This window comes from Aythya marila, assembly GCF_965140915.1.
Source record: "Aythya marila genome assembly, chromosome: 8".
NCBI classification, from domain to species: domain Eukaryota; kingdom Metazoa; phylum Chordata; class Aves; order Anseriformes; family Anatidae; genus Aythya; species Aythya marila.
Genome location: NC_139049.1, coordinates 16,424,958 through 16,440,446, shown reverse-complemented (window position 1 = coordinate 16,440,446; position 15,489 = coordinate 16,424,958). Strand labels below are relative to the sequence as shown.

At 43.9% G+C, this 15,489-nt stretch overlaps 1 protein-coding gene across 5 annotated transcripts in view; it reads left to right on the top strand.

Moving 5' to 3' along the window:
* The window catches only part of LRRC8D (leucine rich repeat containing 8 VRAC subunit D), a 51,633-nt gene extending 41,288 nt beyond the window's left edge, over positions 1–10,345 (top strand). For all 5 annotated transcript variants that reach the window (XM_082765885.1, XM_082765884.1, XM_082765882.1 and 2 more), the window contains one exon: positions 5,184–10,345. In XM_082765885.1, the coding sequence (XP_082622011.1) occupies positions 5,186–7,756 (2,571 nt within the window). In that variant the 5' untranslated portion in view covers positions 5,184–5,185 and the 3' untranslated portion in view covers positions 7,757–10,345. The remainder of the gene's footprint in view (positions 1–5,183) is intronic.
* Positions 10,346–15,489: the final 5,144 nt, after the last annotated feature.

Sequence of the window (15,489 nt, the reverse complement as noted above, 5' to 3'; positions counted from 1 at the left end):
TCCTTTCTGTGGGACAGAAAGGAAGAACGGTGTCATCTTGATTGTTGCAGATTGTCTGTAGATCCACTGATACTCACTACGTCCTGGCTGGGATGCTGTTCTTATCACATCCAGGGCCAGTTGGCTTAATAGGATATTGCAGAAGTAGAAAAACAAAGGAAGTAGAAATGGCTAGTGGAAAGAGATAATAAAATATACAGAGGAAATAAATTTAAACCTATGGTGGCTTGATCAAAAGCAGGAAAGCAGAGCCTTTCAGTTATGGGAAAACTTTTCTTCTCCTTAATTTCCTGTGGGAAGGGAGCAAATACGTTTGGTCACGGCAGTATTTTTTTTCTTTACGACTAGAAATGTTGTGTGTGGGCTTTGTTGTTTTGTTTTTGTTTTTAGTTAATTCTTGACCAATTGCAGTGACAAGGCTAGCTCAAGAATCCTCTTGTTTCCTGAGACAAAGTGGGCTTGTTCAGACTCTTGGGAACCTGAGGGTAAAACAAGAGGTTCATGTGCTGTGGTTCTGGTTTTGTTTGTTTTAATTTTGAAGTTGCTTTAACTTTAAATATGCTGTTAAAACAGGAGAGCCAGTGAATTACAGGGGCAGACAGATGAAGTTTTTATCAGTTAGTACAGGAAGAAGTAGGTTGTAAATAAACATTGGAGTGACATACCAATCTGCTGCTTCCTTTTCCTCTAATTTCTGTATTTAAACTAGAATGGTTTCTTAGGAAATAACCCCAGTCTGCCCACTTGGTATTTCAGCATTTATAGGCTGGAATTTCTTAGAGGAATTCAACAGGTTAATCACATTCTGAGCTCTACCATACTTTTCCTTAAGATTAATGAAAAAAATATAATTGGATAAGAAGTATGATTTAATAAATTTGTTGTTACCCCCTGCTGGCTTAATGTGGACCTGTGACTTAGAACAATTGTATTATCATCGTCAGCTCTCACTGCAGTTGTTTCTTCCTATAATGTGTTTATATAACTGCAAAATAAACTAAGTGCGTTTGGTTCTAGGGCTCCATAATGCTTTAGCAATGAAAAGGAAGATAGCACTTCTCTACTTTCAGAATTTAAGCTTTTTCATCTGAGGAGGCAGCAAGAAGCAGTTGAACTTGCAACAGTTATATGCACTTACATCACAGCAATTCTTTTCTCCAGAGGGAAACCACCCAGTCGATAGCTGCAGGTAATGGATCTGGAGCTCGGAGAAGCAGATGTTACCCTAGATTGTCCTAGAGAGTCATCTGAGTTACAGAACGGGAGACAAACGGTTTGAGAGGAAAGAGGGTCATTTGATCCTCATGCTCTGTTGATGCCCAAGGTCCACTTGGTGCCTGGTGCCTTTTGAGCTGTAAGGGCTGAAATAAACGCATGTTTTTAACATGAAAAATCAGATATTTTGGCTTTTCAGCTGCATAATACTTTATTCTTCAGTTTGCTGAGCTGCTGCCTTACAATTCTTTGTGTTTTTTTTTTTTTTTTTTTTCACTGGTGTTGTGAATGGCGCCCACACTGGCCTCGAAGGCAGAAGACACAGGACAGTGAGTCACAGCTCGTGCCTGCCAGATACAGGCTGAAATTTTCATCTGTTTTTTTCTTAGCCATCACTCTGGCTTGTAATGAAACCCCAACCCCAGTGTGGCACCCTTGAAAGGAGGTGAAAATTAGCAATAAAAATACTTAATATCTAATCCAATAAATATTCCAGAGAGTGGGCTTAGAAGGCAGGTTTAAAAAGTTTTAAGTAGTTTAACTTTGGATAAAGTAAGCCCCGAAGCATTAGAACACTTTTGGATCTGCTCTGAGTACCTCTTAATGTTTTGACTTCTGGCCATGTGCAAGAATAAAACAAAAATTAACTTGTATCGTTAGTAACTTAGTAAAACTTCTATGGTTAGTAATTTAGTAAAATCAAAGACCAATAAATGTAATGATGGATTTAAGGGGGAGAAATACCGATTTTATTCGCAGTTTGTCAGTCAGAACATGTCTTCAGACTGTGTGTAGGTTTACAGTTAGCGTTTTGGTTTTTAAGGTTCAGAGCATTTACGTATCTCAAACGTGAGGAGGGGAACCTATTTTCAGCTCCTGGAATTGTTTTTGGTAACTAGAAGAAGGTCTGCCTTTCTTTGATGATGCACAAGGTTTTAGGCAGTAATACCACACAGGTTTTTTTAATGTGTTTTGTAACTGCTGATCTCTGCCAAAATGCAGTTCTTTCGTGAGTGCCGGTAACTTTAAGGAGAAGACACGTTCAGAGCATTGAGTGCAAAGCTCCTGTTGGATCATACTGGCTACAGCCAACAAAGAGGATTATACCAGCTCTGTCACGTTTCATAACTTTTTTTTAATTTTGTGTATGCAGAAAACAGAGGTCTGATAGAGGTGATTTTTAGCTTTATTTAAGTATAATTGCTCTTCCTACGTCTCTAGCTAAAACCACTTTGTGCTTTCTCATTCTTTCCCATTATTTCAGCTGCTTGGAGCAGACAGGCCTGCAGTGCTTGGGTTTCAGCACTTTATCCAAGCGTTCTTGTGGCAAAAGCAAAGCAAAATCACCTTCATTTTGTGAAATGTCAGGTGTCCCAAACTGCAGCGACATAACTTCCACCACAATTAGGTAGTGCAGCATTTAGGAAGAGGCTAGCCCAAGAGGAGAGCAGCAGCTACGGATATGTTACAGCAGTCACAGCATTGCTCCCTGCTCTCCGTCCTGCCACCTTTCCCTGCAGGTGGAATGGCTGTTTGTATGCCGGGGCACGAGGCAGGCATGATTTGGTCTTGCTTGGTGCTCAGCTCTGCCTCCTCTCCTGCTGAGCAATTGCACAAGCAGGTGAGGGGTATTTCTTGTTGATGCTGAGGTGAGCAAGACTTCTGTGAAAACAGCCTAGAGATCCCTGAGAGCTTGCAAGAAAAGAAATCCATGCAGGAAGAAGGTGCTGCTGTTTTGTGGCTCACCGCCTGGGCAGGTAGCAATTGTGCTAGGAGTTAGGAGGGTCCTTTGATATCTGTCCGTTCCCATTAACACAACTGACTAATGCTATTCTTTCGCCCACAATTGTTATAGTAGTTAAATGTCAAAGGTAGCAGTTGCAGGCCAGGCAGTCACAGTGACTCAGCCTAGGTAAGCACCTGGAAACATGAAAGAGAATGGGGAGTTGGCAGCGAAGTGGAGCAGGGCAAGGTGAGGCTCTGACAGCTGTGGGTGTCACTGTGCTGTGCCCCGGGCGCTGCTGCAGCAAGTGGGGAAGGTTTGGGAGCTGTGCTGCGTGCAGGGAGGGCAGTGAGACCCCAGCAGCTTGTGTCGCTGGTGGGGGAAGAGTATTGCATGTTCTTTTTCCCACTGGAAAATAAGTAAAGAAAGATCTGGAAGTTCCTTCTGCCCATTCCCTGAGGAGCTGAAACTCTTACGTTTCACAGCCGTGCAGAGAGCACCAGTGAGCCGAGTGCTGCGGGGAGACATCGGCCTCTTCTCAGGGCTGCCCCCGCCAGGCCCCATGTCGGGCAGGTACATGGCTGGTGAGAGCTCATGAGAGCTGAGCAGGGCTCTCCCTGTGGATCCCAGCGCTGTGAGCTCTGTGCCAGGGTCTGTGATGACAAGAAATGTGTGCTAGAATAATCAAACCGTCACGCTGTATATTCATCGCCTGTGGCACTGTCCTTTGGGGTTTGTAAGGTGCAGGTCTGTACAAATCCATGTGCTACGAGTTAAATGTAATAAATCTCAGGCATCTTTCTACCCCCTGCTGTAATCTTGTATTCTGCTGAGCTGCTCTTCTGTCAACCAAAGGGATGCAGACTCCAAGTGATAATGTACATCCTGTCTCCTTCCCCACTCCATGTGTGCATACAAGCTGCCTGTTTTACTTCAGAAATGGCAAATTTGGGTCATGAGTTCAGCAGTTAAAATGATGATTTTACCACATCCTGCTTGCACAGGAAGCTTTAAAAAAAAAAAAAAAAAAAAGAAAAAAAAAGATAACTTGAATCCTAGATTTTGTCTAAACAAAAAGCAAAGCTAGCTATTTAAAGCTGCAAAGAGGTTTAGATTCTCACCCAGTTCACCACTTCTGTCTCTCAGTGCTCAGTGCATATGATCACATTAAAGTGAAAGCCTTATAGCCTATTCCTGTGCTATCTTAGGGTAATCAGCTCACCAGGCTGTGATGATAATCTAAAAATATTTTCCTTTTAAAGTTAAAGACGTTATTTTTCTTCTTGGTTTGCTCTTTTGTTGTGGGTTGTGTTGGTGGTGGTGTTTTCTGTGTTCTTGTTTTTTTTTTTTTTTTTTTTTTTTGTTGTTGTTTTTGTTTTTTGTTTTTTGTTTTGTTTTGTTTTTTTGTCTGAAGAAGGATTACTTCATGGACTGGGGGGAAGGGGAAGATTTTTATGAAGTACTGCTAAACAGGTCATAATGGTTTGTCACTGTAAAACATCCAAACACATTTAAAAAAATGAAAATAAAATTTGTGTGCCAAGTTTTCACATAGTAACTGCAAGACTTTCACTTAAGTGGTGGTGCTTAAAGACAGGGAGACGATCCATCTGTTAATCAACGTGGATGCCGAATTGCAGGGAGTGGGAGATGCTGACTGTTACTGTGTTAGACAAAAAGAAATGAGAGACCTTGCTCACAATGTAATAACAGACCTAAAATGCACTGTGATAGATGAGCAAAGTGCTCATCTAACAAACATTGTCTACTCTGTGTATAAATGCAAGGTAATTAAAAAAAAAAAAAAAGGGTAATGCTGGATTTCATATTTTCAAAGACTCAAACACTCCATTTTTACAGAATTGGATTTTGTGCAGTGGATTCAGTTGTTGCTGTTCATGTTGTTAACACGCATAAGCTGCGGCACTTGTCTTTTAGATATTTCGTTTGCACATAGCAGACCTTGGTGCTTGTGCTGTCAGGTGGCAAAGCTACATAAATATCATCTGGCCTGAAGTGAGAAGCCTTCCTTCAGTTTTGATGCTAAAATAATGTGCTGTTTCAGTACGTATCCTTTGAGAGTACCCTGTTGAATGGAGTGACAGACAACATGTGACATGCAACAAAACCTAATGAAAATGTAAACCTTTTGAAGATTTGCATGTCACGGTGTGATTGTTTTTTAATTAGTAAAATAATCTGCTCACCAGTCAACAATATTGATTTTGGTTTTGTTTTCTTGTAGGAATGTTTACCCTTGCAGAAGTTGCATCGCTCAATGACATCCAGCCAACCTATCGTATCCTGAAACCATGGTGGGATGTGTTTATGGATTATCTAGCGGTTGTTATGTTAATGGTTGCCATTTTTGCTGGAACCATGCAGCTGACCAAAGACCAGGTGGTCTGCTTGCCAGTTTTGCAGTCTACTGTAAATTCAAAAGCACAGCCCAGCACATCAGGGAAGGCTGACTTTACCACTGTTGAAACAACCACTGGTCAAGGAGAAGACGCGTCAATGAGAACGGTTTCCTTTGGAAGTGCCCCTACTGTAACACCAGATGTACCTCTGAGCAGAGCTACCTCTCCTCAGTATCAACCCACTGAAGCAGGTCAGGAACTGAAGAAGGAGCAGAAGGATTCTTCAGGCCGTAAAACAAATTTGGATTTTCAGCAATATGTATTTATTAACCAGATGTGCTATCATTTGGCTCTTCCTTGGTATTCAAAGTATTTCCCCTATCTTGTTCTCATCCATACCATTATTTTAATAGTCAGTAGCAATTTTTGGTTCAAGTATCCCAAGACCTGCTCAAAAATTGAGCACTTTGTGTCTATATTAGGGAAGTGCTTTGAGTCCCCCTGGACTACAAAAGCACTGTCTGAAACAGCATGTGAGGACTCTGAGGAGAACAAACAGAGGTTAACTGGTGCCCAGTCCCTGCCCAAGTATGTTTCCACTAGCAGCGATGAAGGAAGCCCAAGTGCCAGCACTCCCATGATAACAAAGTCTGGCTTCAAGTTTTCAGCTGACAAACCAATGATCGAGGTCCCCAGTGTCACTATTTTAGACAAGAAGGATGGAGAACAAGCGAAAGCGCTCTTTGAGAAAGTCCGTAAGTTCCGGGCGCACGTGGAGGACAGCGATCTGATTTACAAGCTCTATGTTGGCCAGACTATCATCAAGACTTTCAAGTTCATTTTTATTCTTTGCTATACTGCGAACTTTGTCAACACCATTAGTTTTGAACACATCTGCAACCCCAAAGTGGAACACCTGATTGGCTACACGCAGTTTGAATGTACACACAATATGGCTTACATGTTGAAGAAGCTGCTGATCAGCTATATTTCTCTAATTTGTGTCTATGGCTTTATCTGCCTCTACACGCTCTTCTGGCTGTTCCGAATACCCTTAAAAGAATACTCTTTTGAAAAGGTCCGAGAAGAGAGTAGTTTCAGTGATATTCCTGATGTGAAAAACGATTTTGCATTTCTTTTGCATATGGTAGATCAGTACGACCAGCTGTATTCTAAGCGATTTGGTGTCTTTTTGTCAGAGGTAAGTGAGAACAAACTACGTGAAATCAGTTTAAACCACGAATGGACTTTTGAAAAGCTGCGGCAACACGTTTCCCGCAATGCCCAGGATAAGCAAGAGCTGCACCTGTTCATGCTGTCAGGGGTCCCCGATGCAGTCTTTGATCTGACTGATCTGGATGTGTTAAAACTGGAGCTGATTCCTGAAGCGAAAATCCCAGCAAAAATCTCCCAGATGACAAATCTTCAGGAGCTTCATCTGTGCCACTGCCCTGCAAAGGTCGAGCAGACGGCCTTCAGCTTCCTCCGGGACCACTTGAGATGCCTTTATGTGAAGTTCACAGATGTCGCAGAAATTCCTGCGTGGGTGTATTTGCTCAAAAACCTCCGTGAGTTGTACTTGATAGGCAATTTGAACTCTGAAAACAATAAAATGATAGGGCTTGAGTCTCTCAGAGAATTGAGACACCTTAAAATTCTCCATGTGAAGAGCAATTTGACCAAAATTCCCCCCAATATCACAGATGTGGCACCACATCTAACAAAACTAGTCATTCATAATGATGGCACTAAGCTCGTGGTACTGAATAGCCTTAAGAAAATGATGAATGTTGCAGAGTTGGAACTGCAGAACTGTGAACTGGAGAGAATTCCTCATGCCATCTTCAGCCTCTCTAACTTACAGGAACTGGATTTAAAGTCAAACAGCATACGCACAATTGAAGAAATCATCAGTTTCCAGCACTTAAAAAGATTGACTTGTTTAAAGCTGTGGCACAATAAAATAGTCAACATTCCTTCCTCCATTACCCACGTAAAGAACTTGGAGTCTCTTTACCTCTCCAATAACAAACTCGAATCCTTACCAGCCGCAGTGTTCAGTTTACAGAAACTTAGGTGTTTAGATGTAAGCTACAACTCAATTACAGTGATTCCAGTGGAAATAGGTTTGCTTCAAAATCTGCAGCATTTTCACATCACGGGAAACAAAGTCGACATTTTGCCAAAACAGTTATTTAAATGTGTTAAGTTGAGGACTTTGAGTCTGGGACAAAACTGTATTACCTCAATCCCAGATAAAGTTGGTCAACTGTTGCAGCTGACTCATCTGGAACTGAAGGGAAACTGCATAGACCGTCTGCCAGCCACACTGGGGCAGTGTCAGCTTCTCAGGAAAAGCGGGCTTGTCGTGGAAGATCACCTCTTTGACACTTTGCCCTCAGAAGTTAAAGAGGTATTGAACCAAGACACAAGCATTCCCTTTGCTAATGGGATTTAAGCTGAGTTGAAATGCTCAAGTAGCTGACTTCCAAACAGCAAATGTTGAAAAGTATGGCTGTTGTGAGACCATGCATTTGTAGAACGCAGAATCCCTCAGAAGGCAGGACTACTAGCAGGATTGTAAGAGATATAACCGAGTGTTCAATGTTTGCAGTGTTTTAAAAGATTATTTCCAAATTTTTTGAGAGGATAAAGAACCTTAATAATCTCAATTCTTTTTTTCCTTAAATTGTTTGTAACTTGGATGCTGCCGCTTTTGAATGTTTACAAATTTGCTTGCCTGCTTAAAGTAAATGATTAAATTTGATGACCTTTTCTTACTATGCAAGTTATTCTTTAAGGTCTGGATTGATCTTAGTGCATTATGGGAGGAAAAACAAAGATAAACGTTGTGTACGGTATGGTTCTTGCAGCACTTGAAACATGTTGGTGTGTGGTGTTAGTGTCAGCCATTCACAGCAAATGAAACTGGTTTGGCTGTGCTTCAAACAGCAGCAGAACCACCATTCCCCTGCACTAAGGTATGTGGTTTGCATGAGGCCAGGTGTTTGCCCTCATTCTTCATCCTCAAGGCCTCATGATTTTGGATGAGACTTGTTCTGTAATCCAGTGTGACTCCTTCAGAGCTGTGAGGCCTTGTCCCATCCCCACAGCTGATCTCCCTCAGCTTTCATAACGCTCCTCTGTCCCAAGCAGCAATGGGTGGTAGAAGGGAGAGTAGTGCCACTGGGCTTTCAGGTTGGGGATAGTTTTGATGCTTGAACTGTTCTGCATGGTGGCTTTGAGAGTCATTAAACAGCAGGTGACTTCACTGCTCATGTTTTGCTCCTCTTCAGAGTTTTCATCGGGGAAATTCAAGACATTTTACAAGAGTTAGTGATTGTTTTGTTTCACAGCCCTTGCTTAGAAACTGGGCTGTCTGCTCTATTTTCTAGACTAATGACAGAGACATAAGACTTAAAATTTACCCAAACATGATTTAGCTTCATCATCTGTTGCAGCGTATCTTCCACTTTAACTATAGGACCACCCTTCTCCCCCAGCCCGAGTAATTTGATGTTTTTGAACACTTATGCACTGTTAGAAAACCCTAAATGTGTGCCAGATAAGTCATCAAATAAAGAAAAAAGCAGACAGCAGTGAGCGTGAGATTTTTTTTGTTTGTTTGTTTTTCGTGGTGTTTTTTTAACTGAGTTTGCATTGCCAAAGCCATTAGAGAAATACAATCCATTAAATCTGCAAAATCATCAGTTGTAAATCTTGGCCATTTACATTCCATGTGTGCAGAAAAGAAGTACTATGCTGGGAGATGATTACGCGATTACTCATAGTTTAAACACAATTCCCTATTGTAGTGTGGTCAGGACTGAACTAGTCTGTCATTCAAGAGACCGTTCTCACACAGAAATCCTCATGCGCAGCAATTTCTACTGTAACTTAACCAGAGCTGCCCTGACTTACACTATTAATGAGGGGATAGTTTGGGCCTAGGGGCATTGAGCAGTCAGAAGCATTTTAAAAACTGCTCTTATGAATCTTGCACATTTTACTGTCAATCATTTACTATTAGTCATGCTGGGATGACTGTTCTTAGCTGTAGGTAGCAGTCTCTGAATACATACCTGCACCATATGTTTATGTGTATCAGAAGACCAGTTTATGAACAGTGGTTTTCCCACTTCTTTTGGGGATATAATCTGTTTTCTCCTTGCCAGCTGGTAGTAAACTTGGGATGCTGACAGTTCTGCAACACCAAGTCACAGGTTTGGCAGAGTACTCACGGTTACTGATCTCTCCTCCACTGGGAAATTTTTGTGCTAATTCTCGGATTATTTTTTTTTAAGTAGGAGTTGTTAAGGCTGCAGTGAATTTTTCTGTTTTTAAGAAACTTGTGTTTATTTTTCGCACATAGATCACTTTAAAATTGCTGGACTATTGACTCTTAGAAAAACTGTGGAATATAATATTGGTGTATGCCTTGTATTTGCTGTTGACTGTCATTTCAGCTTCCTAGAAATTTTGTGTAGGAGGGAGGAAGAGTTGGAGGATGAAAAAGTCATTAATATTTAGAATAATAGTTCTATTTTTCTTTTTCTCTTATTTTAACAGCAGTGTCACAGTGTGGCCACAGATTGATCCTACTTTTTAAAGCTTTTTTTGATGTTTCTGATGCTCTTACTGTCCCTACTAATGTTCAAAAATAAGCCCACGTTCTCTTAATATGAGTATGGTATGAATAATTTAGATCACTGTTTGACTAGTTATTAGCCAATTGTACTTCTTCAGACAACTTCCTCCAAAATACATACATTTGAAAGTTAATTTCAGGCTTGTGATGCTTACTCAGCATAAACTCCATTCTTGTTTTTAGGAGAGTTTTCTGAGTGGGGAGGAACTGCCCATCTTCCCCAGGTCGCCTCCCTCCCCAGTCCTTCCTCCTTTTTGTGACTGTTTATAATGTTCCTGTTTCCTGCGTGTCCACTGACACAGTCTTGCTTTAAGGTCTTTGAAGTTCATCTCTTTTCCATGTAAGGCATGTGAAACATATTTTGCATTTCTATTTGATTTAATAAATAAGATGTTTATATCTTCCTCTTATCTATTTTTTTTAATGGGGAAAAATGTGTTTGCATAGTAAAGCCTCTGATTTCAAGTGTCTTATGCTGAACTTGCTCTTTGGCGCCTGTAAATTTAAAGAGGAGGAGGTATGAAGAGCTGCTCCTAGTAAATCCTGTGGGTATGGTTTCTAAGGAGCACAGTGTTTCAGAATAGATGGGATTCTGTTTTCATCTACATAATCTAAACGTTCTCCTACCATTTTGACTTGACTAGTGGAGTTTTGCACAATATCTGCACAGACCTGGAAGAAAAATGGTTGCCCCTTTAAATGAGGGGAAGTAGGAGATGCTCACAACTGTCGCTACAACATATTTCTGTGAAGATCCTTGGGTTTTCCAATAAGTTGTCCTTCTGTAAGATGCAAAATGAGCTATTGCTTTTCTGAGCAGGCATTAAGTCTCTGAGTGTACAGGAGGATGCTGACACTAATGAAAGGCTTTCTGCTGCTAAATAAATGGTGTTGCAGTCCTGAGCTGCTTTCTTTTAGCAAGGAGGGAAGCCCAGACACTGTAGGTCGTGTCTCGTAAGGGGCAGTCCACTCTTCCCACCCACCCCTCCTCCACCCCACGTATCACTTACTGGGCTGTATATTTTAATCTCACAGAAATAGCTGTTCTTTCTAACATGGTTCCATGTGCTCAGAAATTAACAGTGTTATGGTTGTATGAAGGCAAGAAGTTAGACTTCCTTTTACTTGAAGTCAAACAAATGAGGTGCTCGTACAGGTATAGTGTTGGCCATCATCCTGATCTCTTGTAGGATTTCAAATTTCCTCCATTCTCGAGATGGAACTGTGTGCCGGAACATGACAATCCTCAGTAAATCTGTAGCATGTTGTTAACATGCAAACATGAGGCTTCTGTCAGGTGTGGGTTGTGAACCTGTGTGGGTGCTAATAGTGAGAAAGAGCCTTGAATTTGCTGAGGCATACCAGTGTGGCTGGCAGAGCCCATAGGGTGCAGTGGCAGTGAGCTGAGGGTGGCTTCTCGGGGCTGCTGTCGCTCTGTGTGATGGGATTACTGTCCCGCAACAACTGGCATTGAAGATAACGCAGAACACGGCAGGGCTGTTCGGCCCTCACTGAGGAGGGAGGGTAAAACCAGAAGGGCGCTGTGCCCATGACTTGTAGCCTACTCTTGGTTTTGCCCCAACCTTCACCTTGGCTGGGGGAACGGACATCGAAAAGATTCACATTTCCTGTCTGTAAACCAAGGCTTCTTTAATAAATGTAAGTACATGAATAATTGTAAAAAGCACAAGTGCTGTAGCAATGAGCCCCCATTTTGTTACAGGTGTAATGCAAAAAGTTGCGTTCTCCTATGATAGCAAGGCCATCGGCAACCACCCTGGTTTATGGCTGCTCTGCCTCCTTGTAGGCTGAAGACTGACATCAGTGTACTTCAGAGCCTGGGTGGTCTGTTCCTTCAGAAATAAATCTTGTGGAGGTTCCTAAATAAAATGCTCATCAAGGTGCTTTTCTTTCTTTTTTCTTTTTTAGGAACATGCTAAAAGGTGGTCCTTAAGGTTACCAGACTTGAAAGAATCGAGAAAAAAAATCTTTAGTGTTTTTAAGCTTGGCATTAACTCCTTTTCTACCATGGTGAATTGTTAAAATTGTGTCATGGACTACCCATTAGTTCCCAGGGTACCCTGAATGACCGGTGATTTTATCAGAAGCATTCCCAGTCATTCCCAGTTCAGGCTGTCCACTTGTGCTTGTACAGTGTGTTCAGCACTTAAATTAAAGGCATCAAGCACTAATGTTGCAAAACCCTGAGGGTTTATGCTGTGACCAGTTTCCCAGGACAGCAAGTCATTCCTCATGCTGTTAAAGGGAGGGAAAGCTGTGTTACTGAGTGCAGTTGTTTCTGTAGCAGAGACGAGGCTCTAGAATTAAGCTCAGAAACAGATTTTCCAGGCTGATTACAAACATGCACCCATTCCACGATAAAAGTCAGGGGAGATGTTGCTTCTGGCAGAGAGATGATGAAAACTGCTCCTGTGATTCAGCCAGGCATGGGTGCAGAAGTGGCAGCTCTGTAACTGTACACATCCACACAATGCAGCTGAAGTGGGGGGGTCGCTAAAACCACAGGCACTGGAGTTGGGCCAGGCTCCATCTCTCTCCCTTCCCTGAAAAGAACAGCCCCTAAGCTCTTTTACAATTGCTAGAGCCAGGATCTTTGTTCTGTCTTGTCTCCAACATCACGTTGCCCCTTGATGCTGGAGGTAACGTAGGGTTATTGGTTTAATAATGACTGTTTGGGAAGAATGCCATCTTCTAAATTAACACCACGGTCTCTTGCAGGAAGCCTTCCAGCACAGAGCAGGTCTGTTCCCATGAAATGAACATGTTGTGCCCATAAACAACAGAATTGTGGATTGGGATTGGGTTGCACAGACCATTAGGAATAAATGCGTGAACACGTTGCTCTTCTGGTAACTGGTTCTGGGTAGTTCTGCTGTTTCAGGTGGTTTTTAGAAGTGGATTTTCCCTAACACCCTCCTGCCGTGTCTCTGGAGCCAAGATTGCAGGCATGAGGCAGACTGGCTGGTTGCCCCAGCAGATACGGGCTGGGAGAGGGCTGGGGTGCCACAGCTGCTGCCAGAGGGGCTCCTTGCTGCTGCTGGACTTACCTTGCTCCTCCCAGCATGTCATCTCTGGGAGATGCCACGTGGGATTGTGTCCCCAGCTACAACATAAAGGAAATGCTGTTGGATGCAATGTGCTGCCAAGTGATGCATTTGGTTTGGAAGATGGAGGTCATGATAACAGCAGGAAATGCACAATAAGAAAAAAAAAGGGGGGGGGGGGCATCAACAGTCCTTATGGAATATCCATATACACAGAGCATGAAACTTCAGAAGTTTTGGAAAGACTGCACGAAATCCTGCCTGCTGCGCCTGCCTAAAGGCAAGCTCAGTCACTGGACAGCCTGAGATTCTGGTTTTCATTTTATATGGGCTTTTACATTTCTCTCCCCTCTGTCTCTCAGGGCCTTCGCGTGCCTGTGTGACTGCTGTTTACATGCTTTCCTGCCCCATTGTCTGCGATAAGCTCTGCCCTGCAGAGCCCCTAGCACTTAATGCCACACGGCTGTAACCCCGCAGCCAGGCCTGGGGCCGCCCTCATGCCCTGTGGGGAAACCTCTGGTGCTGTCAGGGCCCAGGCCTGATCCAGGAACTGTGGCTTCCCCTCAGGAGGGGATTGTCCCTGCCCCAGCTGGCAGGACCCTCGTGGGGCAGAGCCCTGGAACCCAGTGAGGCCACAGCTCCCACCCCAGGGAGCGCTGCAGAAGGGGACCCACAGGGCCTGGGCACCTGCAGTTCTCACAGCCCAGGGGAGCTGCTGGGAAGGGATACTCTAGCACCTGTGGGCAGCAATTTCCACAGGTTCCCACTGTTTTGTGTCCTAAGGGCTTCCCCGATGCTTGTTGAAGGTGGGGCTGGGCATTTCTTACCCTGTTCATGATGGGTGTGGAGAGCACCTGGTGTCTGACCTCGTCACAGCCCCTCTTGCACTGAACACATCCTGCGCTCCTTGGATTTCTTCTTTGCCCCAGATTAAACCTGTTCCTTCAGCCTTTCTTCACATGTTGCTTGGGTGTGTTTGTTTCCTAACACTCGCCACTCCTGCTGCTGCTCCCCTCAGTTCTCTCAGTTTATTGAGTCTGACAAATTCAGTGCTGCTGATGGCAGGGCCTCAGCTGGAGGCTCCCTGGGGACAAGCAGTGCAGGGCCTCTAACCCCCCCGTGCATCTCTGCTGCCGAGCCTTCCTGCATACCCTGGGCTGGGCGGCCCTGCAGAGACCCTCACTACACCCACTGCCCAGTATCCCCGTGGGAAGGGCTCAGACTTTTTTTTTTTTTTTTTTTTTCCCATCCTGACTTTGGCCTGAAGGTTTGCAGGGAAAAGAACCAGGGTGCTGCACGTCTCAGTGCCTTCGCTCAGGGGCAGGTGACTGATACTTGGGTTTGCTCGTTTGGTTTCTCTGCAGCGTGTGGGACATTCCTGAGGGGGTGGCCTCCGAGCTCAACTATTGTGAGCATTTTGTCATGGACTTCTTTCCTCACTGTAGTTGGATATAAAATGCTATGCAAGCAGAGGCTCTGGGTATGGGCCCAGGTTTGCAGGACTGTAATGGATGAAATAGCTGGAAACCAGAATGCCTCCAGGACTTTGGGTTTTAACCTATTAAAACTGGGAAACGTACTTAACGAAACACAAAGGCAAACTCACACGGAAATTGCTCCCTGTCACTGGAGATACTTATATGTATTTGAGATCTAAGAAAATCTCAACACGCTCCGACCCCAGGGGAACAAGATACTTTCCTAGGATTTGTCCTGGTTAAGAAATTGTCTTTAAAATCGAGTGTGTTAAATGTGTGTGAGGCTGTGCTGTCCCTGCTAGCCAGCACTACCGTGGGTGAATAATTCACACGCTTACTGTTTGGGAAAGCTCCTCAAACCTTCAAAGCTATTTTTGCTCATGTGGCGACCCAGTCTGTGTCCCTCTCACCACAGCGGTCAGCCTTCACCCACAACATGGCTGGTTTCCCCCCATGCTGGTGGTCAGAAACTGCTGTGATCCTGTGCCTCTGCTGCCGACAGGTGAGCCCGTTCCTGCCCGGCAGAAGAGGAGCACCGATGGTGAGAGGGATGGGCAGCTTCCAGGTCACTTCCCCACCCAGGCAAGGTCCTTGTGCATGCGGGGCTTTGTTTAGCTTTGTGCTCCTGTTGATCAGCCTCAGCCACATGTTTAACTCTGAATGTATTTGTTTAATTAAATGCTTTTAACATTCATTACAGGGCTCCTAATTGCTGACTAACCCAGAGGAGCTCAGCAGCAGGCATGGAGTGTGAAGTGCACATGAGTAGCCTGTGTTGAACCATGTAGTAGTTTCCCAAAATGTGTTTTGGGATGAACACTCTCGCTGATTCTGTCTAACACCAGGTCTCTCCAGAGCGTGGTGCATGGCAGGGCCCAAATGTGGCTCCTCCATCTTGTGCTGGGGCAGTGCTGTGGCTCCAGGCGCAGCCAGCCAGGCGCTTCAGAGCTGCCTCCGAGGTGTAGGGGTGCTCCCATGCCTGGAGCAGTCTCTGTGTCTG